Source organism: Hippocampus guttulatus, chromosome 3, assembly GCF_054856545.1.
Source record: "Hippocampus guttulatus isolate MCC_2025c chromosome 3, RoL_Hgut_1.0, whole genome shotgun sequence".
NCBI classification, from domain to species: Eukaryota; Metazoa; Chordata; class Actinopteri; order Syngnathiformes; family Syngnathidae; genus Hippocampus; species Hippocampus guttulatus.
In genome coordinates this window covers 25,057,170-25,085,000 of record NC_141263.1, presented here as the reverse complement: position 1 = coordinate 25,085,000, position 27,831 = coordinate 25,057,170, and the positions used below count along the sequence as shown (strand labels likewise).

The window sequence follows — 27,831 nt, the reverse complement described above, 5'->3', positions numbered from 1 at the left end:
GACTTAAAAGGGAAGTCAAACCAAAACTTTCCTTTACACGTTGCGATTAATATTGCATATGTGGAGTACGTGTTAAGCAGTAAAAAAAAAAAGAAAGAAAAAGTTTTGTCCATCTCAGGGGTCGGCCATTTTGCCACTTGCTGTCGACTGAAAATTACTTTGCAGTTGCTCAGCTCAGGTAAAGATCAATCGTGGCTCAGCTTCAGAAAAACGTATGAGCTGTGATTGGTTGTTACCTGACCAAATATGCATCTGCGGTTTCCTCCCACATTCCAAAAACATGCATAGTAGGTTATTTGAACGCTCTATATTGTCTCTGGATATGACTGTGTGAATGGTTGTTGTCTGTGTGCAACCGGTTTAGGGAAGACCCCGCCCACCTGGATGTACAGAAGTTGCAAATTACTCTGGTTGATTTTCTTTCTTGATTTAGTACATATTGTGGTTGTCTTTTTCATTAGGTTGAAGTATAGTAAAATGAATAAGCTGAATGAAGGTGTGTCTAACAGGATTTAGCAGGATTGTCATGTGATTTGAAAAACACCACTGTTGACTCGTTGGGTGTCCAAAGTCATTCCAGTCATTCTCGACCTGCTTGGAAGTTCAGAAAATAAATACCAAAAAGTCTTTGTCCCCTTTGTTTTATTAAGATTAGATTCAACACAAGACACCAAGAATTTCCAGAGAAGCATTTACATACATGACAGGAGCTAGTAATAATACAACCACAGCCCCCGAATTGAAGTCAGTGAGCAACACAATGCTTTTTTGTGTGTTTGCAATATACAATATGGGTGTCCAATATATGCATAAACCTTCAGATGATACAACACACGAAATCATCATCATGAGCACTTTACAAAAACATGGCACTTGAATGCGTAAGAGTGTTTACTTATGTATGACAATGTACCAGCATAGACACACACACACACACACAAACACACAAACACACGGGAATAAAATACATTCCTTCGAGGTGCAAAAAAGGTTTTCCATTCACAAATTACACAAAACCCAACAGGAACATATTTTTTGTATGACATAAATAATAAATTTGATTATCAAACATGTATAAGAATCTACTTTGTAGACACACGTGATCAGCCCAACACTGTAAAAGTGTCAGCAAAAATAGCCGCAGTCTTTCCGTGGAATGTTCAATTAAAGGTGATGTGGTCAGTCTGCTCCTACATTCACATTACAAGATGTTCTATTATTATTATTATTCATGGACGTGCTACGGAACCATTTCTGTGCCATTTGAGTTGGAATTAGAATTTCAAAACCTTTTTTTAATTATCTTATTTTAGCACTCCCTCTTCCCTCAACGGTAAATTTATATTGACGAAGAGTGCAAGAAAAATTAACAATAAGTGTTTGAAAGTCAAATTTAAAGTCAGATGGCACAGATAAACTGCACTTCTGTAACGTTGAGGCAATTAGTGGTATACACGAGGCAAACCTTAAATCACTAACGTGTACTCTATTTACATTGCGTCCCAGGCACTTTAAAAAAAAAGGCAAATTTTGATGGAAACATTTGGACAAATTGAATGTGTTCATCGAACGACGGGGACCCTTTGTAGGTCGGGTCACAAACTGATGGCTTTTCTTTTCTTTGGAATCTGTACACACTTAATTGAGAAACAAAGTTGTAAAAAGTAAAGATAACAAGTAGCAGGCGGAGTTCTTGTACCTGTAAACTCGAGAAAGACAGACGTGAACCCTGACTGGTTGGACTTCATTGTTCCGATTTTTACTCAAACAAATGTTTTTTTTAAATTGTCATCTTTTTTCTCAAATCAATGCAAGAAAGATTGGAATTTCTTTGAAAATACTACGTCACATAAGATTACACCTATTAAGATTTTTTTTTAAATTAATGTGAATTTAAAGGAATTGGGGGGTGGGATTTAATTCTGTTGGGATTATGGCTTTTTGTAAACCAAATAATCAACTCCAATAGTACAACTTTTATTCATCTTTTCTTTGTTTGAAACAATGCGGCTTTCTCAAAAGCTTAATTTTTTTACCCAAATGAATGCGGCTTTACTCTCCTGTGACTGCAACGTTCTAGGTGAATAAAAACGCTCGTAAAATGATGCTTTTATTTTTTACGCAAATAAATGCAACTTTATTCTTTATTAATCTTTTTTTGCAAATTAATTTCACTTCATTCTAATTATATTGAAAGTTTATTCGGGTAAAAAAATTAAATACAAATTCATTCCCGTGATTTTTTTCCTCCCACCCAAAATAATGTGGTTAATTTATTTATAAAAAAAAAAACTTTACTGGCATAAAAGCAACTTTTTTCTCCTAACATTACAACAAAAAAAAAAAAAAATTCTTGAAGAAAACATGTTTTACTTGCCAAAAATCTGACTTTATTTTTGTAACAGAAATAGATGTGACTTTATTCTAATAACATTAATACTGTATTGGGGGGAAACAACTTGATTCTCGAAAGAATGCTCTCTTTTTGTGTGACGTGATTTTCATGAGCTAATTTTTTTTTGACTCAAATGAATATGACTTTAATAATTTTCTAACACTCAGAATATTTTTTAATCATGTCCCGAGTTTGTTATCGGGATTATCGACTAAAGGGAAAAAAAAAAAAAGTAGGTTATTGTCGTCATCTGCCATTTTTTTTTGTGTTTGTTTCAAGCAAAATTTCCAATTTTCTGGATATTTTGGCGAACGCAGCACACAGACACGGTTCAATTAACGCCCAATTATTAACGTCACCAACTGGTTGGCTGGCTCAGGCACTTAACTCAAGATCCCTTTAAAGGCTGGACTACAGAAACAACTGGTTAGCAGCTTATAACATTTCATTCATTCATTTTAAACTACAGTTTCTTGAATCAGCTGTTTTAACTTGGTGGAGGCGGGGGGGGGGGCTGTTATACATGTGTGTTCAATATAAATATTTTTCCAAAGTGTTCGCATCCCCACAGTGTTGCGGAGTGCACTGGAGAGGGCACCTGGGTACTCAGTAGAGGGTGGCGTCCTTGTAAGAGCTGGGGGGGAAGGCCGGGCAGGCTTTGTTCCACGACTGCTCTGTGGTGGGCAGGCTGACGGTACTGGTGCTCTTCAATTTGTTCTTCAGGCCCCAACTAAGGAATGACGACTTCTTGCTGACCTTGCGCGTCTTGCCGTTCTTGTCGTCACTGTCGTAGGCCAGACAGATCATGGAGTACGTCTTGGGCAGGTTGCCGCAGAAGGTGGCGCTCTTTGTCGGCTGGACACACACAAACAGATGGCACCTTTTTACATGTTTGTTTTTTTCTTTCTTTACACTTTTGATTTTAATCTCAAAAAGTAGTATTGTGCCACTTAATTTTCATAAAATTACATCTTCGAAACATTGCATTTTATTTAGGATCATGAGACTACTCTTAAAATGACATCCTTTTTGTATCCAACTTGAAAACATACAACTACTATCAAAAAGCATGATTTTTTTTTTTGTCTTCTGAGATGCAAATTAATTCCTGGAAGATGACCGCTTTTTTAAATTGGAAAAAAATATGTCCTATTTTAGAAAAGTCCGACTTAATTCTTGTGAGGGTTAGGGTTTTGATTTACCTTTTTTTGCACTCAAAAAAAAAAAGACAAAAAAGAAGACATTATTTTAGCAAGCTTCCAACTTTATTCTCATTAAGCGACATTTTATGCTGCAATTCTCCGTAAGAGTACATTTTTTGTTTTATCACAGGAGGTTGTATTAGGCTAGCAGAACTACATTTTCCATGATTCTTAGATACAGGTGCAGGAAAAGTCCTGGTTCATGTATGACAAAAACAGACACTTGCTAGCTATTAGGTGCGGATGAGAACGACAATGCCAATGTTATAGGAAGGAATTTGAATCAAAGATGACGAGCTGAAAAGCAGACGTTCATCCATAGATAGTGTGAAATGGGCCTCACCATAGTCGGGTTGCTGTCCAGCACGCTGACCACCGTGATGTCAACGCCCTGCTCGTCCACGTCCTTCAGCAGCCTCATCACCTCACCCGCACCCAACCTCTTGCATTCCGCCTCGCCCACGGCAACGATGTAGTCGCCCTCTTTCAGTCCATCGGCCTGCCACAAACGGTTCAGTCAGACCTCCTAACACCGCGGAGTGTCAATATTTGCACACCCGGGTCCGCTTCAACAACTTTGATCAGCAAACACTGACTTGCAAATCATTCACAACACTCTCTGCACTTTCTCAATATAGTCAAACCTCGGTTTTCGAACATCTCGGTTCTTTCGACCAAAACTTTCGATTTTTTTATGCCTCGGATGACGAACAAATTTCGGTTCTCGAACGAACTGAGCGCACTGGAATGCACCATTTGACTCCTCTCGCCTTCCTTACACGAGGAATGCATCGTGAGCAGACGTGTTCAGTAAACAATTTTATTTTAAAAAGACAGTGGTTTCGGTTTACGAACAATTTCGGTTTTCGAACAGCTTTCTGGAACGGATTATGGACGAAAACCGAGGTTTGACTGTACTATGAAGTAATCGCGAGATCTCCTATGATGCAATCATAGCAGTTTGCTGACACAAACCGATTCTGTTGTATCGATTCACTGATTCGATTTACCAGAAAAGAAAAAAAACTAAGATGCTAAGAGGAGTACTCGTTTCGGCATATTGACTTGAGATGGCGGACTCACCAGAAATACGGCAGATTCAAATGAGTCGGTTGTCGCATCGGTTCACCGAATGAGCGATATATCGTGACTGTAGACGTTTTTCTTTTATTACTGTCTGTCAACTATCTGGTACTCGCTGTATCGTTGAAATTAACAGTACTGTATCTAAAAATTGCTCTGTGATTATTTACATGTTCGATCCCTATTAAGAAGTCAATGAGATTGAGTTTTATCCGTCAATTTGTTTGGCGTAAATCGAGTAATAAGAATTCTAATCCAACCCAATGATGATGTCGAGCTCCTTTACGTTTGAAGTTTAAATTTTACATGCCGCTCTAAATCAGCGCTCAGGTCGTTTACAGTATAAACTCCAGAGAAGGCGGAGGAGTCATTTGGGGGTGGAAGATTGATTTAAAACGTGTTATTTTAAAGCTGGTCTTGTCAAACGCTAACAGAAGCCAGATGCTTGACATGAACTCCCTGCAGCATACTTGGAATATCAAATAACTTTATCTCCTCGCTCTGCCTTTTACGCTAAATAAGATGGACCAAAAACAAAGCTCCTGATTTCAATTGAATTACGAGTCAGCTGGGATCATGAATAGTCGCTAACTCTAATGAAAAGCCTCACGGGCTACGAAACAGATTAGCGGTGTTACATAAAGCCACTCAAAGGAGGTCATAAACCTCTTTAGAACCTTAATACTGCTTTCAACTGTGTACACTGTCTGTCTCTTCTCTTGACTTAGGTCAGTGAACCAAGACGACCAAATCATCCCGGTCAAACTTGAGTCAGTAAACCGTCGCCAGTATTTCCACTCACTCCAGTCGGCGAACCGACAGAACCAAAACTTGTGTCAGTGAATCAATACGAACAAATCATCCGAGTATGTCTAATCATCTAATTTGAGTCCATGACTCGATTAAATCGTCTCATTCTAAATTGACCACAAAATTAAGTGACTGGTGACCACGATTTGCACTCACAGCAGCAGGGCAAAGGGGATCCAGCGAGACAACTTGGACCGGTGCCTCCCCCTTTAGGGTGAAGCCCAGGTCTCTGTCCTCCGTTCGCAGGCGCACCTTCCGAGGTGCTGTCCAACGCTGCTTGGCAGAGAACACTGACAGAGGACCCTGAGTTGACACACACACACACACACACACACACACGGGTCAGTACAGCCATACAACCCCGTGGTTAATCCTGTTGATCCAAAATGGAGCCGATTTGTACAGTATGCATATAAAGTAGACCTTTTGATGCAAAAGTATGAAAAAGTCATTCCAAGCATTCTTTCCGACAAAGAAACAAATGTACAGTATAAATCATCAAAACAGGACCGAGTACCTTGACTGAGGTAAAAATAATTTCTTCCTAATTACATGTATTGTAGCACGTTTTTTTTCGTAATCCTGAAAAACGTAAAAAATAAATAAAAATACATACATACAATCGGCCATCAAAAACAGCACTACTTGCCTTTGTGCCTTTTCGCACGTGGGAGAGGTTATCAATTAGTGGGTTCTACTTTAGCACATGCACCACCTCACCACCACCAAGTTTAGTCAAAATCACCAAAGCTGTCAAAACAACAATTTCACCGTGGGGGGAGATTAAAAGTCATGATGGCAAGATAAACCACCAGCGCAGTAAACTATGGCTAGTAGTTGGGAACAAAGTACACATTTTTCTATTTCCCCCTAATAGTAGTATGTGTCACGAGGACCATTGTCCACCGTTAGTGTTTTGCACTCAATGATGATGACAAAAACATACGTACACCCACAAATATACATTCACTTAACACCCGAAATTGTGAGTAGTAGATTAGTAACCCACGTACCAGCCTCTGGAAAAAGTCGTTGACTTTCAGCTTTAGTGTGGCGGGAACCTCCAACTCTGCTTGTTGCTCAGTTTTTGCTATATTAAAAATAAATAAATACATAAAATACTTCAAAACAAAGTAGTAGTATTTTAGCAGTCTAAAAAAAAAAAAAGTCAGGTAAACTCGGGGAAAGCTCACAGATAATGTCGGGCGCGTCGAGGTAATCGGTGAACTCCTCGTCCGTTTGGTTGTCACTGGCCTTGTGCAGCGAGCGCTGGTGGCTGGCCTTCAGGATGTCCTGCAGCACCTCCAACTTATTGAGGTGATGGCACAAGCAGTAGATCCTCAGTGCCTCCTCGTGGCCTGCGATGGCGCGATGGATGTGGGCTCTTCCTGTGGGGGGGGGGGGGGGGGGCGTTGTCAGGAAATGGTCGCTTAAACTACGGATGCTATTCTTGGTGGAGAGCGACTGAGCCCAGCTGTGACTAGTTAAATGTTTTTTAAAATCACACCCTTCTCAAGAAGTTTTCTTTTATAATTTCTGCTCAGTGCTCTGAAGGGGATTTTACAAGGACAATACGATACAATACAATACAATAGATGCTGATTTATATAGCGCTTTCACAACAGCGGCAATGTACATCTGTGATGGCTAGTTTGGCCTAATCCTGTGAAGACTGCCTGTAAAATAACATAATTGTTCAAAATTCAAATTCAAAAGACCAAGCCATATTTTGTCAGTGAGGGCTTGCGTGTAAAGAGCCCATTTTGCTTAGTTTTACTTCTTCCAAATACGTTTGTTTTAAATCATCATTTTTATCCCGTGTTTTAAACTCTTGTAAAGTGTCTGAGTACAATGAAAAGCGCTTTCAATATTAAATGTATTATTCTTATTATTTCTGGGTGGCCTGGTAGTCCAGTGGTTAGCACGTCGGCTTCACAGTGCAGAGGTACCGGGTTCAATTCCAGCTCCGGCCTCCCTGTGTGGAGTTTGCATGTTCTCCCGGGGCCTGCGTGGGTTTTCTCCGGGTGCTCCGGTTTCCTCCCACATTCCAAAAACATGCATGTCAGGCTGATTGGACGGTCTAAATTGTCCCTAGGTGTGAGTGTGGGCGTGGATGGTTGTTCGTCTCTGTGTGCCCTGCGATTGGCTGGCAACTGATTCAGGGTGTCCCCCGCCTACTGCCCGGAGATGGCTGGGATAGGCTCCAGCACCCCCCGCGACCCTAGTGAGGATCAAGCGGTTCGGAAAATGGATGGATGGATGGATTATTATTTCTGTGTATTTATGTGTTGGATATTCTGCCTTTAGGGGCGTGGCCTAGTGACTGATGTCAAATGGAGGAAGAGTGGCCAACTCCTTCTCAGTGCTCTCATTTTGTATTGTGTGTTTGACTGTTTTTTTTTTCCTGCAAATGAACGGATTGAAGTGCATCCGCGACCGTCTGCGCGCAGCAGCCTACCTTACTCCCTCTACTTTTCATTCCCACTCAAATCCGAATTTTGGTTCGCAACATAAAGCAAATTAGAAAATACATTAAAAAAAAAAGTTAAAAAATTGAAACTCCTGCATGGCATATACATTTTGTAGTCTGCCAGTCGAAATGTATCATCATAGAGTATTTTCTTGTTAATGTGTCGGTACTATTTTATTGTTTAAATAGGGTTTGGGTGGCATCGTGGGGTTTCTTTTTAGAAAGTTAAACATTTTTAAAAAACGGAAATGGGCGAGTTTTTCAGCAAATAGCTGGGGATAGGATCCGCAGGAAAAGAAAAAAAAAATGCTAGGCGGCGATTTATGGGACTGGGACTTACACAAACAAATTACACAGCAATCTCTGCATAAAGATTATATTGCGTGGAACGCACAAAAAGACCATATAATTTTTAAAAAGTCTATCTTTACTCCTTTTATGCAGCTAAATGCATTTGAGAGCATGAATTTCCAATCACAGTACAGGATTCCAGTGCATACTAACCATGAACCAGTTTAATTAAAAGCAAAGGGTTACAGTAAATACTGATCGAAAAAAGCAAACACTCAACCAAATATGCATACTTAAATTAATCAAGGAATGGCAAATAGAACAGATTACACAATCAAGAAACGCGAGACGCCGCCGGAGGGTCACACGATGGTGAATTTACCAACTCGCTCTCGCTCGGCTGTCTTCTTCAGAATGTCCAGAGGAGAACAACCGTCAGGGAGGTGATCATACACTTGGGACAAGGACTTTTCCTGCTGGTCCTCGTCGTCGCTCGGACCAACTGGACACACGCAGAACACACGCAGGCACGTTTCTTTTAGATTCTGCAGTACATCGGTTAGCCAGTTTTGGGGTTTCAGTCAGCGTTTGTGTACCCAGCCTCATGTTTTTCAGTCAAGAAGGTATTTTTGAAGTGTGATTGATTGATTTAGAGTTATTAAAATGCTGTTGAGAAAGTATTTGCTTAGCACCTACTCCAACTCACTTGCTCACACAGTCATGAGGCAAAGTGTGCCTGCTTCAAGCTGTTTGTACAATACTGACACGTAAAACAAACGTAAACATTGTGCATTTCATGGAGCAACATTTATAACCAAACCATAATGTCATGTTATGAAAGACCTTTATCTTGATGCAACATTTATTTAGCACCATAGATGGGCTAATGGATATTAGCATAGACGTTACAATCAACAAAACCATCACGTTAACTTCATTTTGTCCCTCCTGAGATGCGGCGGTCGTGCAGTTAACGGGTCCATCCACTGTTTTGCACAGGAATCCCATAATGAGCAGTCCCCCCACCCCCCGCCACCCTACCGCTCCACTCAGCCCCCACCACATCCACTTCAGAACACAAAGTACTCTCTTCACCCCACACTTAATCTCACAGCATGCTAAAGTCATTAGCGGCCAAAAGATGCCATCGCAATCACAAAAGAAATAGGCATTCTTCTCTCTTATTGGGAGCTCTCAGCAGCTCTTTGCAATTCTTAGAAATGAGATTCTTTTTAGCCACAATATGCGAGTGTGCACGTGTGCGTGCATGTGGTTGTGTGCGTCTCGAAATAGCCCTTACATAACAGCATTGGGGCCCGAAGTGAGTCGAGTTGAGGAAAGTGATTCCATCCACGAGCAAAAACTGTTCACATCCCGACTGACGGCATGTAGGCACTCATGCATGTTTTTGTAATGAACAACAATGTTGTGTACACCAACGTACACCACCCAATCGAGAGTTCAGCAAAGTATGGCCCGTGGGCCATTCATCAACAATATACTGAGATAGTAGAATATAACAAAATAATGATCTGACAAAATAAATGTCACTTAATTTTAGGGTTAAAAAAAAAACAGACAAATTCATGGATTCAATTTTTCATGACTCCGTTTGTGGCAGGCCATACTTTGGCCCTCCCTGTCCTCGAACATCACTCTCGTTTAGGATCTCAAATCGAGTGTGCAGTGGCATCTAATCAACTGGCCGGCAAGCATCTGCAGTATTTTCACAGACACACATCAGCTCCATGAGTCATGGGAAAGTAAAAAAATACAAGTAGATAGTGGACATATGTTAGATCTAAGAGATAAAACAAAACCAGCCTTTTATCTCGACCACACTATCAAACTTGTTGCTGGGAACCGCGCCTCCCAACCGTCATTGAGCCAGGGCACATATTTCACATCGGAAAAATCTCACAGCACAGCACCAAACTAAATAGATCCCGATTGTTATTGATATGGGCAGATCACTACAAACCTGTTTGGCTCGTCGAATTTCGCTTGTTCGGATCAACCAATCAGCTGACAATAATATTGCCATGTCGAGGTGAATGTCAAATCTGATTGGTTAAAGAAATGGTCGTATCATTTATGTTACATCGGGGGGGGGGGGGGTGCAGAAGATGGCCAACGGGGGCGGGGCCCTGGGGCCCGCGTTGCCCCCCCCCCTCTGATCCCCCACCCCCATGGAATGTCGGCCTGTAATTTATCGAAGGATAATCTTAACTGGATTTGGTCAGCAAATTGGATGCATGGTTCCCAGAGTCAGATGAAACAGAAGGGTTGAGTGCATAACACGTATGCTGCAAAATCCTGAAGTTCTAATGTTTGGCTTTAATTTGAAGGCATTATGGGACCAGATTTTCAAAAGATGACGGAGCCAGAATTTTGAAAGACTGCACATTTTGGGGGAATCTTGTCACCCTTCTGACTCACCACTGTCTTACTGTGGTAGTTCTTATGAATAAACGGTGGACTTACCGTGATGGTCCAGCAGGGCCGAGGCCACAAAGTAGTGCGCCATGGAGCGATAGTGGTTGGTCTTCACTTGAGACATAGTGGACCAGAAAAAGGGCACGTTGTCTTTCACCGGTGTCTGGATCATGGACTGGTGGACGTGGTCGTAGACTTCCGACACCTTGGCCGCCTCCTGCGCCATCCTGAGCAGGCTCAGAACCTCGTTGCGGACGCCGGGCAGGGCGAGTTGCTCGAAGAGACACTCTTGCGCCTGCGCCAGCATCATGCGGATGAGCATGGCCAGCATGGCGGGACTCATGTCGTAGCTGGGTGTGTGTGTGAATGTCTCCTTAAGGTGGTTCAGAATGCCTGAAAGCAGAGCCCCGCAAAATGATCATTCTTTCAAATAAAAGCCAACTGTTGGCCCGAGATTACCGCTTGTAAATTCAAATTGATGGACACGTTACTCCTTTGTCACTCGCTAGTAATTTCGTTGATTTGAGTCATCTGAGTCAGTTTTATTGACTGCAGACTTCAGTCAGTGGACTGATAATCTAAATCCACTGTGCTTTCTACTGAGCCTGCTAACATCTGAGGCCGCAATACTGCCCACAAGTCCTCGAGCTCGAGTTCGTGCACCAACATAACCTGCCGGTAATCATCTGAGTCAATGTTTCCAGTGAATCTGATACCTGAAGTCAGTGAACCCATTCAACGGACTCATCTGAGAGTGATCTGTTGATATAATCTTCATACCTGCCGCCTTCTGGAAGGCCGAAATGGCCTCTTTCAGGCCGGCCGACGTCTGCCGGTCACTGCGGGTGCCGATCTGTGAGTAGAGGGCGGCCACGTTGAAGAGCACGCTGGCCTTCTCCAGCGACAGGTTCTGCTGGCACACTGGGACGCCTGTGAAGGAGTCGTACCTGAATGCAAAGATGAGAAGGATGTTGTCAAGTGCTTAAATTTCACACCGGAGATCACTTAGACAGCTTGTTAGATCGTACCAAGTGAAGAATATGCTACTGTGATGTGTTGGCGAAAAGAATCGACTCTCCACCAGAGGAAGATGGTTGAAGTACTTTGCCAGGAGCTCCACGCCAGCCTCACTGCGACTTGGTGTCCTGCACGACTGGAAGTTAAAACAGAATAAAGATCGGTCACCAATTTCATCGACGTCTTTGCAACTCTCGCAAGAAATCTCAGTCGACACCAATTCATTCGAGGGTGAGAACACATGTCCTTGTTTTTGTATTTTATCCTTCACGCTGGTGAATGTATTTTTTTTTTTTTACATACACAGTACATTGGGCTGGTAGAAGATTCGTAAGACCAAAGCTGTTCCTCAGGTTATGTAATAATACAGTGACTCATCAGGCAACCATCGATTTCTCGCCGCAAACAAAACCAGAAGAAGAGTCATGAAGGGTTGTAGGTAACATAGGCGTTTCAAAGGTAATGACAATAAAATGCGTCTTATGCAACCACCGACTCCAACTAAAGTGTGGTTCAGTGGAAATAAAGTTGAGTTGGATGGAGCTCTGACCAGCGATTTGGGTTTCAACAAAGAGTTATCCAAGTTCGCCACCTCACTCCGACGACACACGGTTGACAACAAAAGGACAATTTAGGTTGAGCATCGTCCTTCTGTCTGTTACGAATGGTTTCAACTGGTTAGCGAGTCAACAAAATCTCAAGGAGTGGTCGGTGCTTGATGGAATCCTGGAAATGGCAAAAATGTACTGAAATCTGCCATTATAAAACTAAATGGCAGATTTCCTGAGTTCTTGAGACTTTTTTGAGAGTCTGCCCATGGTAGGCATGCCTATCTAATCTCTTACTGTGATGAGAAACTGGTTTGACGGGGGCGAATTTTTCCGATTCCGGGGAACGAGCTAATTTTCGGAGGAGTGAGTCATGAAACTTCACCGCCACATTGCACTCACGCACAAAGAGGAAAACAAAGGTTTGTGGCAATTGAGGGGTTGGGGGGGCGAGTTCACCTACCTGCCGCAAGTCCATCAAGTCAGCAAGCTCGTCTTCGTAGTCGGCTCCGTCTTCGTTGTAATGTGAAACAATGTAATCCTGTCAGAGAGAAATGTCATAAAATGGTTGCATGTAGCCATGTTTGTCTCAAAAACAATTGCTTACTCTCGTATTTGTACATTCCGTAACAGTCAATGTAAAAATCAGCATTTACAGAAGGAAATGTCACCCTCTCCTTCAAGCCAGGGTGCTTTGTTCTTTTGTGAGTAAATATTTAACCGGGTGGCAGAAGTACAGATGTGTTGACCCAAAAGCATTGAACTGGAAAAACCCTGGTAAGATGCAATGCTAAATTAGCACTTTAGGGCTTTTAGGTGATTAATCCAACCAGTGAAGCATCTCAATGAGTGTATTTTACCTTAAAGGGTGTGGAGAAGTCAACTTCTTTGGTCTCCTTCAGACCCAGGGCAATGAGCGGGATGTTGGCAGTTTCCCTGGAGACAAAAACACACACAAAAAGACAAATACAGATGGTTCAAAGTGACGTTGTTGAAATAATTCCATGTTCACCTAAGTGTCAAAAACAATAGGTTGGCATTTTGCTTTGCAATTGTTTAGAAACGGTGAAAGTCAATCAAGACTTAAATCAGTCCCGTTAAAATGACATTTAAGGAAAAATAAATGATTTTTTAAAAAGTACAGTACAGTATACAATAAGAAGAACTATGAGCTACTAAAGCTAACAAACAATGAATGTGATAAATGCGGTGATGTCACAAAAAGATACAGTGCATGTGGAAAGTATTCCCAGGGCTTCCCTTTTCCACGTTGCTATACACCAGCCTAATTTCAAAATGGCTAAAATTGGTTTCTTTTGCACGAAATTCTACACATAACATTCCCTGATGACAATGTAGCTTCTAACATCACTTGAGCAAGGAGCATCCCGAACTGAAAGCTTGTAGTAGTCACATATATTATATTTTGTAAACGCACATTGTGGCTAACTAGCTAAGGCTAACTTGACCAAGATCCAAAACAGGAAAGAGAACAAGTGTAATCATTATTAGTCATGTCTTGCAGAGTATCATGCCGAGAATTTTCTCTCAAGTATTTGGCAAACTCAAGACAGGCTAGTTTCCTTGAAGAGGAAAGAAGATGGTGGTTAGTGACCTATTGTAAACTTAGATAAAGTCCAATATACAGCAAGAAACATACGATCTAAATGTGTACATCGTTAACCAGCTTGAGAGCTGATTGTTTATTCTCATTTAGAGAACACATGAACGTTGCTATTTTCATCCAATCTCGAGCGCAGACGGACACATGGATTAGGCAGATGGTGTCGCTACACAAACACAGCAGGTGTTTTCGATTTAGTCAAAGTCCAGGGAGGACCTTTAGCGTAACGCAGTCCACACAATTGTGTGTTAATGAAACTCCCCAGGGTGTTTTCCTTCATTTGGATTCGGCTAACACAAAACAGACACTCATAAAGCACCGTCTTGATCAGTGACCATAAGCCGACTGCTGTCAGGCTGCTGAATAAAAATAATAATAATAATGTGTGAAAGACAATTGTAAATAGCACTGCGATTTATCATTTTTTGTATTTATATTGCACTTAATTGAACGGTGTTTGTTTTTTCTTCTTTCTACCCACATTCTTGCTGGAGGCTGTAAATTTCCCCAGTGTGGGACAAATAAAGGATTTCTTATCTTATAACAATCTGTTGTGGTATGAGGAAGCTGCTGACAGATGGAACGCGGGTTGAGCTTGATATCAAGGTGGACAATATGCAAACTTGACCAAGCTGCTACCGCTTCTGCCTGCCAAACAAGCGAGAGAGGATCACGTTCATGTTCCTGCTGACTCTTGTGAATCTCAGACACTTTCCCCTATTAAGAGGATGAGCTCACCACTTTCTGGTTTGGCTGAAGGCTCTCAACCGAAGGAGTGTATCTGCTCTGAAAAAAACGTTAAAACACACACACAGATGTATGCACATCCCCTCCCACCACTCACTGAAGTGTTCAAGACATGGAACAGACCCCAAAGGATCTTGTTTACGTCTCAAAGTGCACCGCGTGAACCCTGTACTACATTACAAAGAAAGAAAACCACTTTCACTTTTCACAATATCTGAAAGGTTAAAGAAGGCAACCCCAGAAACAAAGATGACTTCTAGCAATTCACAGATTCAGATGATTTGGTTTGATCGGTTCACCGACTGAAGTTAAGGGACAAAGCGGAAAACACTGCAGACTCAGAAGAATCTGCTGTGTCGGTTGGCTGACGCAAGTTAGAGGACTCAGCCGAAACACTGCAGAGTCATATAATTCTTCGGTTCTTATGACGTGCTTGTATCAGTTTCAATGACCCCAGTTAGCAGACTTCCAGATCACAGAGTGGGCTCAGCCTCGTCGATTTTATTGGTTCACTGACTGCAGTTACTGGACTAACCTGAAAGACCACACACTCAGAAGATCCTGACAATCTCTTCTCTGACTCAAGTTAGGCCGGTTACACACGTAGTCAATCAGGTTGTTTTTGTCCGGCGTTTGCCGCTTTCCGACCAAGGATGGCAAAGGCCCGACTAACTTATGTCTTATAAAATCGCCCTATTATAAAATTACCCTCGTGTCTGAGGTATGTTAAGACCGGCTTTGTCCCAATAATAGGTTCCCAAAAAGGGTGGGGCGACAAATGTTAATTATTAAACATCTTCAATATTTCCAACGAAAAATGTTCCTGTGTGTGGGGAAAGACGACAACTTTCGTGTTATGTGACTCTGTCAACCGTGACGGAAATGGAATATATCGGAATCGTCAGACTGACGAACAGGGAATTAGTGGTAAATAAACCAAAATGGCCGTTTTTTGATATGGAGAACGCAGAGTACGATCTTGTGGAATTACCAAGTTTAAGAACACACGGTAACTCCCAACTTTAATGTATTTCCGTGATAGCAGTACGAAATGCATCTTGGTATATTTTCCTAGCCAAGCCTTCACACGTATCCAGTCGATGTATGTTTGGTTGAAGATAGGTGACAAGAACAACATCGAGGTATTCCGTATATTCTTGGTTTACTCATACTTTCAATTGGAAGAGTACTTGGACCACAACTGCTGACGTTTAACAAGATTAAAAGGAGGTGAGAACGGGCAAAAACGCCTGAAGTGTCTCTTCTGTTCTGGCTAATGTTCTTTCCTTTATGTGTGGGGTCAGTCACAGCTAAATAATCTTTTAGGATTTGAAAAATCCTGATGTTTGCACCACGCCTTAACGGAAACACCCCATATTGATCATTTGGTTGTATCGGTTCACTGACTCCATTTAGTGAACAAGCAAAACGTGGATATTTTTGACAACTTCCTTTTTGCACTCATACTGGTCGAACATTGATCGCAGCACATTAACGACAGTTACATTTATTTTACCATGCATCGAGTGACACGTGATTCGCACACGCAGGTGAGTTCCAAGCTCAGGTACAGTGGGTGCTATTCATGCGGACTCTCTGGGAAAAACGTAGATGGCTTTTTTTTTTTTTGTTTCCCCCTCAGAGAACTGTGCTTGTATTTCAGCTTCCTATGCACTCTTCATGTTACCTTCACAGAAAAAGCCCTCTATTGTAGACCAGTACGATGACGCAAAGTGTGAGAGGACGGGAGGACGGATAATGGCTAAAATGGAGTACAAGTGTGGTGTTTTGAAGACACACACAGAGCTCAGTCTCTTGACTGTTTGGGCTCATGGGAACACTAAGACTGGACACTGTTAATTAATATAGTTTACCATAAAGTGAAATATCAAAGTAAAAATAAAAATGGTACTTAAATAATCCAGAGAGAGGGAGAGAGAGAGAGAGAGAGCGCAAGGAGTCCTTGAAGTATTTTTCATTTTTTTCCGCTGGTTCTGACCCACAGCGACCTTGAGCTCCTCATCACGTGTCTCCACTTATGGACCACTTGAAACCTCTTGAAACCATCTGTCCACACCCACAGTTGAATGCTTGCATCTTTATGGAAAAGGACCCATACGCCAGGACTGACAGTTTGTCAATGTTTTGTTTCATGATATTCTTGCTTTAAATTAAACTATTCCTTTAACACACGCGCACACACACCCACGCAATCAGACATACTTCACGGTTCGCCCATGACAACCAGTAACAACAAACTTAAGATTGTTGTGCGATGCGAGCCATGGTAACAATACAGAGGATCATTTCATAGAAATTGGACAGCTACTTGATGGTTTCTTCATTTTTCCTCGAAATTGTAACACGGGTTCGCTGATGACTTTAGAAACGCCACTTGGCCTCACAGCAAGCCTTCATTCGTCTTTTTTAATGTGCCAGGACTCTGCGCTGTCACAAATGGGAAGCTTTAAAAGATGAAGAGAGGTCCATGTGTGTGTGTGAAAGAGGGAGAGAGAGACCATCGACCTCACAACCCAAGAATCCACAAAACCACATTATTGTCTACTATTGGTTTATTAAGTTAATACTTTTACCAGCTGTGTGACAGCAAAATGGCTTTCCAGCCATTAGAAATAATGGGAACAGAAGTAATGCACAGTGTTTCCCGTGAGTCTGCGAACTCATGCCAAGGAACCGATGCAGCCAAATCAATAGGGCGCTAACTGCTAACTTCTGTGAGTGAAGCCGTAGAACCAAATCACTTGAGTCCAATGTTGTCTTGTTTTTGGGGGTTTTTTTGTGAGTCAGCTAACTAGTTTCAATTAACCAATTTAACCAAATTATCTGAGTCTGTGGCGTTTCTGGTGTATCCGCTAACTGGCCTTGTTCACTGAATTTAGCATGAGGCAGCCAGAGGAATCATAAAGGTGAATGGAGACTCAGAATCCCGAGTCGGTAGTGAGATGCAAATCAACCTGGGTGAGTTAGGAACCAACCAGTTTGACTTTTAATGGGAGTCTGCTCAACTTCCGGCGTAAGTCCTCATGTATGAAAGATAAACAAACAAGAATCCCTTTCCTTTAATTAGCATCGTTAAAGAGTCATATTGAAAGCTCGTTAGCGCTAACTTGCCAACTGCCATTTTAAGCGAGTTGCACCGCACCTAACACAGATACATGCGAGATAAATTATCACAGACCACAACCGCAATAACTCGTTTTATTTCAGGACCTTTGTCATCCAAAAAGCAAACTGTCTGGTTTCAAACCAACTATGTGTTTCACCTTTCTGAGAGCGAGTGTCAACTATACGCTGTCAATTGTCATTCATCACACAGCGCCAGAAACGACATCTCAGAGCGTGTTTGGCATGATTTAAGTTACTGATTAACTTGCGTTGATGGTGACAACATAGGTTTGAAGATGACGGGGACGGGTTTTGAATGCTTTGCGTCGCGACAGTTAGCAATTTCTATGCATGTTACAGTTTTTTGTTTTTTTACAGCATATTTTCTCACCTCCAAATATCAGTTAGCAGCCTCCTTGACTACTTTACATTCAAAAACAAAAATCGGCCCCAGAAAAAAAAAAAAAAGATTTTTCTCTTTCTCTCTAATGTTAACAGAGACAGCAGAACTTCATATGATGTGCGGATGTAAGTGGACAGTAAGTAATGCAAATCGGCAAACAAATGCGATACAGTGGCACTGACTAACTGACGACCCCGTGCATCAGGCTACAGGCTGCGGCATACAGGCGTGTTTAAATAACCGCAGGGGGCAGAACTCGGCTGCCATAACACACCAATAATGACCGCTCCTTACCACAAGCAGCAGCAGATGTGTTTCCCTAATGTGCCTTTGCAAAACAGCCAGTCTAACCACCGCCTGCGCATATACAAATACTGACGGAGAAGATGGCCGCCGCCAGCCCTACTCACTGGCTGCTCTGGTAGACCTCCACGGAGCTGTTGAGTCCTTCCAGCTGGCCCATGAGGAGCTGCAGGTTGGAGTTGACGTAGCTCAGCTCCAGCAAGACCATGTCCTTCACCTTGCTGTTGGAGGTAGCCCTGCACACGCACAAACACACACCAAACGTCAGCCTTGTCATTACACGTTGTAATGCCGCCAGACCACACGCCTGCGTCAGGCTACCTAAATGTCAGCTGTCAACTAAGCCCAGTTTCCATCAAATGCTGCTTGAGTGGGTGAGGGGGGGGGGGGGGGGTCGGGACCCAGGTGTTTTTTTTTTTTTTAATATGGGGGGCTTTTAATTTCAATGGGTTTCAATTATATGTCCGCCGGCACGGTTCCTACCCCCCCCCCCCCCCCCCCAGCATAGTGTGCACTGAGCAAGGTCTCAAAATCAGTCGCGTGTGTCTGCACAGCCTAGATAAGGTTGCATTGGCACACAGCGGCGTGCGAGCCGCTGGATGCTTTGTGTGCATCAGGCTGATAGGGCGCATCCTTTTGTCATTGTCTGTCGTTTTCTTGTCATGGGAGGACGACGTGTCGCTTGGCCGTCGTCAATCAAAGCCCGCCGTGTCGTCACCCCGCTCGACCTCAAATTCGGCGTGTTTGCAATCGATGGCCACTGATTTTAAATCAACAGTGTCACTCGCCGGACCGCAGACAAGTTGACTGACTCGGCCCGAGTCCTGTAAAAATAAACGTGTCAATCTGCTCATTTGATTCGATTGTTCCTTGCCAACCCTAACTGACTGACCAAAAAAACAACTAAACAACCAAGACACAACTAACCTACTTACCAACGGATTAATCTACCTCGCTTGAAACTCGAACCCTGGCTCACACCTTGATTTGTAACTAACCCCAGATGAAATCCTTTTTCAAATCTCCGATCCAGCTCTGAAACCATAATCTTGATGTGAAACCGGAACTGCAACCCCTTACCCAGATTAAAACCATTGACCACGTATTGAACCCCGATTTACTGTCGAAGCCATGGCCTTAAACTTTAATTGGAAGTCCTGATATAAAACCCTAACCCTGTCTTGAAGCCCTAATTTGAAACCTCAACCCTGTCTTAAAGCCCTAAATCTTACCTTGAAACCAGTATATTAAAAAAATGCAAGCCAGGCCACTACTAAACGGTTTTGACTTGACATAAGACTCACGTCGCAAAAAAACAAATAAAGCCGAGTGAGGGAATTTAAAAAAAAATGTCAAACCTAAACAAAACAAACGAAACAATAGGAACGGTACTCGCTGTTCAACACAAACCGTGATCCTACTGACTGAAGAGGCATTACACAAGATGGCTTGTCCCCCCCCTTAGATAAGATAAAGACAAACTGGTCGGACCAGACGGATTTCACCTGCTGCAGATAGACGCACACACACACAACTGCAAAGAGACAATAAGACTGCAGTAAAGACATCAAGAGTGTGTGGTATTCTCTCCACAGGCTCATAGTGCACGCATCACGATGTGGGGGGGGAGAAGTTGATTAGCTCCTCAGCAGGGCATACTATGTGAAGCACTGCAGGAATGCCAGACGCCAGACAGGAAGGCTGCAATGTACGCATGCACAAACACACTGCCAGCCAACGTATGCACGCACAGGCGGCTTTCTTAAAAAGTCCTTCGATTTGCACGTTTGGTGCCAGGCTTATTGTGCAAGGTCATCCCAGTCGTTTGCATTGGGTGCAGGAAGAGGAGCAAGAGACTTTGAAGTTTAATAAACAGCACAGGGGTGTAAACACGCAGGACATTTTTCATGCTCGGGTGCTATTTTAAGCAACGATAGGGAGATAGCGCCAGATGCACAGATACAGTAGATACTGCAGATACTTTATTCATCCCGGGAGAGAGATTAGATATTCTAAAGAAAGAAAGAAAATTAGCCACAACCAACTAAGTAAAAGGGCAAAGATAAATAGAAACGTAACATTGAGGGGGACATCTAAAAATATAGCGTAGCATAACATATGCTAGGTGAAAAAATGCTTTCCAAATACAAAGAAACTATCTTGGGGTCCTCAGGGTCATCAAATGTGAAAACCTTTGTAACGCTACGCCGGGGTTGAGATTTGAAAATCTTATCCTGTTTTAAAAAAAAAAAAAAAAAAAAAAAAACTACCGGTATTCATTGAATCATCCATAATATGAAACCCTAATGTTTACTTGAAACCCTCGCCTTGGCTTCAAAACCTGAATTTGAAAGCCTTGAACGGGCTCGTCACCTGAATGTGAAGGCCAATGCCAGGCTTGACATTTAACATTCTGCGCGAGTACAGTCAGGTAATAAAGATGTTGAGTGGAGCGTTGGGTTTGGCTGCCATGTTTGTGTCCGTATACAGTGGCGTCTTTGTTTCCTAGGCATGCTATTGTTCAGGATTCTTGCCACCTAGAATCCGGCACTGACTCACCTTCGTCCTTTTAGAATTGACGATGACTGACGAGGGAAGGCAGAATCCAACACAAGCGTGAGTGACAGCATGCCAATGTGCTGATGTGAAACGCCGCAAATGCGCGTTTTAGGCAGCGACTGAGATTTGTCGTCTTACTTGAGAAGGTTCTCGGCTCCTGCTCGCATCCTCATCTCCTTGATGATCTGCTGGTTCAGATTGGCTCGCTTGTTCTGCAGCTTGCTTCGTCCCGTCTGGGCGAATGGATTGCAACCCTTGGTGGACAAGACATAAAGACAAGTAGTTCAGTTGGCTTCTGGTCTTTTGGTCATTTAGGGCCACCGTGCGTTCTCCATTTGTCAGACTATACCGGCCTGGAACCCTCAATTCAAAAACGACCTCCGGTGAAACGCTAATCTAAAACCGTAAACAGTACCTGAAACCCTAACCCAGGTTTGAAGACCAATTTTCGAACCCGGCAAAACCTTGTCTTGAAATCCTAACATGGTTTTAACGCCCTCATTTGAAACCCCCACCCTAGTTTAAAATCCCAACACTGACTTGAAAACCGAACCTTTGACTGAAACCCGAGCACAGGCTTGAAAGTTCACCCTTGTAGCCAAACACTGTCCTGTAAACCAACTTAAAAACGCTCGAACAACCTCACCCAGGCTGAAACCATCATTCAAATCCCTAAGGCTGGCTTCCAGCCCCAATTTAAAACCACAACCTTTGCTTGAAACCCTAACCCAGCATTGAAACCCTAACAATAGTTTCAAACGCTTATTTGAATCCCTAGCCCTAGTTTAAAAACCTTATTTGAAATTTAGGCCTAGCCTTGCCCTGAAACATTGACCCTGGAACAAACCCTAATTTAAAAACCTCACAAGCTCAACAACCATAGTATGAAACGTAGTCTTAATCCCGGCCTCGTTTCATACCCAAAACTTCTCACACCCTCAACCTAGTTTGAAACCACAACCCTGCGGTGAAACAATTGAGTGTTACAATGTGGCTTCAGACCGGCACGCTCGCTGTTTCGAATGTTTTAGCTGTCTTATTGCGCTTCGTGAGAAAACACACACGTCCACACACAAGAAAAACACAGCTGGTGCGCAGAAAGACAACTGTCATGTTGTATTGTACGGGTTTCCCCGAACCACCTGCGACATCCTTCCTGCGTTTCAAGGTTGGAAGTCAAATGGTTGCCACCCATTTTCTTTACACGCACGCACACACATTTTTAATCGAGCGGCGCCATGGCCTGATCGGGACTCCGTGTGCCCTTATTTGAGAGCAAGGAGTGGTCAGTAAACATCATTCTGTTCCGTTTCTCCATGTTCTGCACCTACGTTATCAGATAAGAACCACATTCCAAGAGGACGATCCCGGCTGGAGGCAACAAGTATTGTACAACTGGACCAAATCAATCCAAACTGTGTGCATTTATGCTTTTTCTTTGTCCCTTTTCCCCTCGGTCATGACAATGGAATACTGAGATGTGACTGAAACAAATGAACTGAGGACAATAACACAAATAATATAATCATACATCACGGCATCTCATACATCCTTGGAAATAACATGCCAATATGTACCGTCAGTAGGTGCGGGATGATTATCGGTTTGATAGTTTACCATGGTTTAAAAAAAAAATAAAAATAAATCAAGATTTCAATCACGATAATGAGCACTTTTTTTTATCTCTTTCTCTGCGAGCAGAGAGGGAAGGGCTGAGCTATTACACACAGGTGCAGGAAGGGTGGGGGGGGAGGGCAAGACAAAAGAGATGCTGCAAACACAGATGCCTTTTCGCTCTGATTAATGTCCGTAGTCCAAAAAAAATCATCACAAAAATCAGTTCAATTTACAGCTGTAATTTGAATAGCGTGATATTTTTGCTGACTATTATCATACCGTCAGAAACTAATATCGGGCCATGCCTACCAATGGCTGTGAGCTGCAGTGGAAGGACATCATAAGAAATGATGTTATTGCTTGATGTCCCAGATTTCATGTTCAATTGTGTAAAAACATGAAATAATTCAAATCAATCTTCAAAGTACATTTTTTTAAATAAAAGTCACCCCCCCCCCCCACACACACATTTTTTTCCCCCTCCATGTTGCATTGCGTTCAACATGAGCGCTTTCACTGTGCTTTCATAACTGTACACTGCAAAATCTCCAAAGTACTGAACCCAGTGGGCTCCACAGATGTTTACGAATAAGAAAGGCGTCACTCCTCACATCCATGACTTTCCCTCAACAGCTAACAATCATGAAAGCGTGACAATTATTATGAGTAGTAGTCCAACCTCAACCTGGTGGGCGGTACGGGGATGGACTGAGCGGGTGGGAGGACGCCCAGTGGGCCACACAAGGAGCATGACCCATCCTTGTTGGCACACTCACAAACTGCAGCCTTTCTCCCAAACAATTGGGGCGAAAAAAAAAACGAGTCCAGTCTGTTGTCATGAGAGGTGAATCACTCATGAGGCTTCATACTGGACTCATTATGACATGACCTACTAGTCTCTTCTGTACTCGTGGGACATTCTGTCTTTTCATAATGAACGTTTTGGGTCCAGCAACACCTTACGGGAGTTCATTTTTCCAAGCACTGCCTCATAATCCGAAACTACCATCCTGCAATGAATATAAAAAGTCGACACACCCCTTTTCAAATGTCAGGTTTTACGGTGTTCCCACAACAAATGTGACCTATAACATGTACAACTCAAATGAAAGAATAAGAAAGGAAATCTTTTTGAAAAGGACAGTTAAACGACCGTCATAATACGGTGCGCAAATCCTCTTATAAGTGGGATTTTTGTTGTGTCCAGAATCAACCAAGCAGATACACTCACATCACTGGGGAGTCAGTCAGCACACATCTGCTACCATAAAGTGCCTCTAATGAACGTCAGATAAAGTTCAGGTGTTCTAGTAGGTTTTTCCTGATATATTTGAAGTCATATTTTTTAGCATACAGTAAACCATGGTCAGCAGAGATGTCAGTGTGCAAGGGTATCAGTCAGCAGAAGAGTACAATATAATTTCGAAGGCATTAAATCTGCCATGGAACCCAGGAAAGACAGTCAGCATCAAGTGGAGAAAATATGCCACAGATAGGCATGAAGAATTCATGGGGGGGGAAATGCATGTGTCGCATTGGGCCGGCCAGGCAGGACACGTGTTGTCAATTTGAGGTTCTGGCTGCCGGGGAGAGGGGGGGTTAGGGGGGTGGCGGGCCAGCTGCTCTGACGTCAGCGGGAGGAGAAAGCTGACGATTTGGCTTTCTCTCCGTGCCATCTTTCCGAGAGGAACCACAGTAGCTCCCTGCAGGCAAAAGGCTCAAAGCCAGCCCAAAGCTTGTAAATCATTCAGAACGCGCGCGAGCAAAGGCCGAATGGGTTGGGTTTAAAGTTTGACCAGAAAGCTTTCCAAAGTGCCAAAACGACCGTGGAGGTTTTCAGCTAACATTCAGCACATTTTTACAGTTCACAGCTGTGCACTGTCAAGGGTTATTAGCTTGAAATTTCTCTACCTCTTCATTTGAATATGTTTCCAAACTTTTGACTGGTACTGTAAATAAAATTATAGTCGCGCATTTTGCATTTTCAAAATGTGCATATATATTAACAAAATTAAACATTTCACATTTATTTTTGTCATGTGTTTAATTGTATTTAATTAAGAATAGAGAATTGTTCATACGGCGTCTGTGCGAATAGCAACTCCCTTGTAATTGTCATCTGGTTGTGAATCTTTTTTAATAAGTCACCACATTCAGCAAAAAAAAAAAAAAAGATTCAGACAATAAGAACAACAGCATCATAGTGTGTGCGTGTGTGTGCGTGAGGTGGGGGCAGGGGAGGCCATTCGAGGGTTCCAGTAAAGGAGGCAGCGGTGGTGCCAGGCTCCGCTCTCTCGCACTCACAGGAAGTGCCATGAGAGCCTCAATCCAGACGGCGTTCCGAAGGGGATTGACAGACACAAAAGGGGAAAGTTGGGATGGAGTGAGCCTGTCACAACACTCGCATGGCAACACTGGGAAAACAGCAAAGAATCCACAACCTCCAGTAAGGCCCGTGAGAGCTGGCGTGCTCACCCAAATCCAGAAACTGAAGAAACATCAAAGTAACCCTTAGGAAAGGTGTAACACCAGGGTTATTTTATGTGCAGTATCGTACATCACGGGAGTGCAAATGCATCCACCCTCATGGTTGAAAAGATCGTATCAGCAACATTCAGCGTGTTTTCGCTTGGTCAATGCAAAATTTTGGGGCATTGCACCGTACGCCGTTTGCCATTGCAGCACGTTTGCATGACAAAATGTCCCTGACAACACAACACAAGCAATCTGAAAGATAACACGATGTCGTGTTTGTTTAGCTCATCATGTGCTATCCACGACAGCACCTTGCCTTTTGTGCCATCAAAGTTCAACGGTTACGGCGCTTGAAAATACTCACAATGGCCCCTAACACCCCAGATAGAGGCATTTATTTGGAAATCCAAAATGTACTTTGTACTGAATGTCATTAGACAGCGGGAAGGCGTGCCTGATGTCGTGTCCGGTGAGTGTGTGGCTCAGTGTGTCGTGTGTGAGTCATGAGTTTCTTGCGTAATCGTGTGACAATAAGGGTGGACGCCGCGGAGGTGATTCAGTCATTCAAGCAAAGCCAAAAATAGTGTCTTACTTTGGGAGGTCCTCAAATTGAAACTATTCAACGCAAATGATTCACTTCCGAATGGAGAAAATTGACTTTATCACTCGTATTTATTTATAACTGAAAAATTAGGCCAACAATTTAGAAAAAACAAACATTTGGGGGGTTTTTTTTTAATCGCAATAAAATCAGCTGGACACTAAATGGATTTTTTTTGTTTGTGTGACAGAATAGTTAAAAAATAAACTTTAAAAAAAACGTTCCTTTTTGCGATGTTGCAGTTATTAGCTTTTATTGAGTACAGCTGGGGAGGCAGCAAAATTTTGGGAAAAAAATATACATCAAGTGTAATTTGTAAGTAACACTTGATGTATAAAAAAAACCCTCGTCACCTGGTTTATTTTGATAATACTTGTTCTATTCATAATATTGTCGATTAGTATACCATTTGCTGCTTTCACCGCTGGATTGTCCCACTGAAGGATCAATAGTTTTCTGCTTTACATTCTTGCTTCCATCACATCTTATATTCATGCATCCGATTCCTTACTTCCTTTGCTAAAACTCGTCTCCCTTTTTCCTTTCCTTCCATCACACTTGATTGTATTCATGCATCCTAAACTTGTATCCTTCCTTCCATCGCTGAAACCTGCTTTCCTACTTTCCTTTCACCTCAGACCCCATTTTTAGTTTGCATCCATTCTTCGAAATGAATTAAGTTCATTAAAAACGTTTATAAATACTTCTGGCCCATCTTGCATATGATGAAAATGGGTGTGTTTCGTTGTTATTAAATTTAAGGACAGTTTCTTCAGTGTTTTATTTTCTTCTAGAATTGCATAGTGGGCCAGAATGGACACTCTGGCAGTCCCCACTGGGCCCACACACAATATGTTGCCTATCACCACTTTACACTTTGTGTGTATTGGATATTATATGGGACAAATATTCTTTAAGAATCATCTTCGGCGGGCTTTAACAGGAATTTCCATCCACTTCCCGTTTCCTGCCAATCACATCATTCATCTTATCAGCCAGTGCAGACCACCCACTCCCCACACCCATTCTATTCTTGAAGCAGTGCAAGAAAAAAGCACACGCGCGCGCGCACGCACACGCGCACACACACGCGCGCGCGCGCGCACACACACACACACACACACACACACACACACCTGAAACTGACACTGCATGGATTCTTGTGAATCCCATGATGGTGATCTTAGCACAAACAACTTTCAGAAGTTCTTTGTGCTCGTGGTTACTTGTTTTCAACCTTTTATAAAATCATCCTCCCTGAAACAAACCGTAACTATTGCTGAATTTTAGTTTTACATTGTGAGATCTGCATTACCTTCGATTGAACGAGGCATGTTCAAACCCGACGGGTCACTGAATGCAGCGCGTCTCACAAGTTCTCCAGCCAACACTCGGATAAAACGTTTTATTAAAAAAAACAAACAAGCAAACAAACAGCAGGTCGTTGCAAGTAAAGGCGCTATTTAAACTGGCGGAAGCAGCGTGGGGGGAACATATTTTGAATTTTTCTTTAAAAAAAAATCGAAGAGGGAGAAAACTCACCTTTCTGAAGTACTTGTCGTCTCCTCGACTTTCCTTGAGACCGTTTGGTAAAAGCGTGTCCGCCATGTTGGGAAAAAACGCCAATCGGTGTGATAGAATTTGTGAGTTAAGAGCAATCCGGTGGCGTTTTGTCAACAGGTGAGTGTCCGCTCACCTCCTACCTAACAAGTGCTGTGAGAAAGTCGCTTCTCAAAAACACATAAACCTCTCCTGATGTAAGCCCCGCCTACTGGTGACGACAGAGCCAGCGGCACTTTTCTTACCCATTGTATGAATCCAAAACTTTATTCAAGAAAGAATCCTTGCAATAATTATGATAATAATAAAAATAGTAATATTAATAATAATATTAATCAAACCTTTCTTACCCATTTTTTGCCTTCTGGCAGGCAACTGTCGCGACAGTAATGCGCATGCGCAACATACACGCTTTCCGTTGCTTTCTTGCATTTACAACCAAAGGCCGCAGCCGTTTTTTTCCATCCCGTCAGCATGTGTCAAATCTTCTCTTTCAGTCTCAAAGAAGAGAAGAAAGTTACAGAATGCCATCGTCACAGGCAAATTTCCAGATCTTGCTCAGTG

At 42.6% G+C, this 27,831-nt stretch overlaps 1 protein-coding gene across 1 annotated transcript; it reads right to left on the bottom strand.

Annotated features, from left to right (window-relative positions):
* Nucleotides 1-625: 625 nt before the first annotated feature.
* Nucleotides 626-27,415, bottom strand: rhpn2 (rhophilin, Rho GTPase binding protein 2). The gene is made up of 14 exons (XM_086107644.1): nt 27,250-27,415; nt 21,153-21,268; nt 18,563-18,691; nt 13,113-13,188; nt 12,716-12,793; nt 11,716-11,840; nt 11,468-11,634; nt 10,736-11,080; nt 8,634-8,753; nt 6,684-6,878; nt 6,504-6,580; nt 5,647-5,793; nt 3,941-4,096; nt 626-3,250 (listed from the first exon to the last, which is right to left on the bottom strand). The coding sequence occupies exons 1-14, from the start codon at nt 27,313-27,315 to the stop codon at nt 3,002-3,004; spliced, it is 2,046 nt and encodes a 681-aa protein (XP_085963770.1). The 5' UTR covers nt 27,316-27,415; the 3' UTR covers nt 626-3,001.
* Nucleotides 27,416-27,831: the final 416 nt, after the last annotated feature.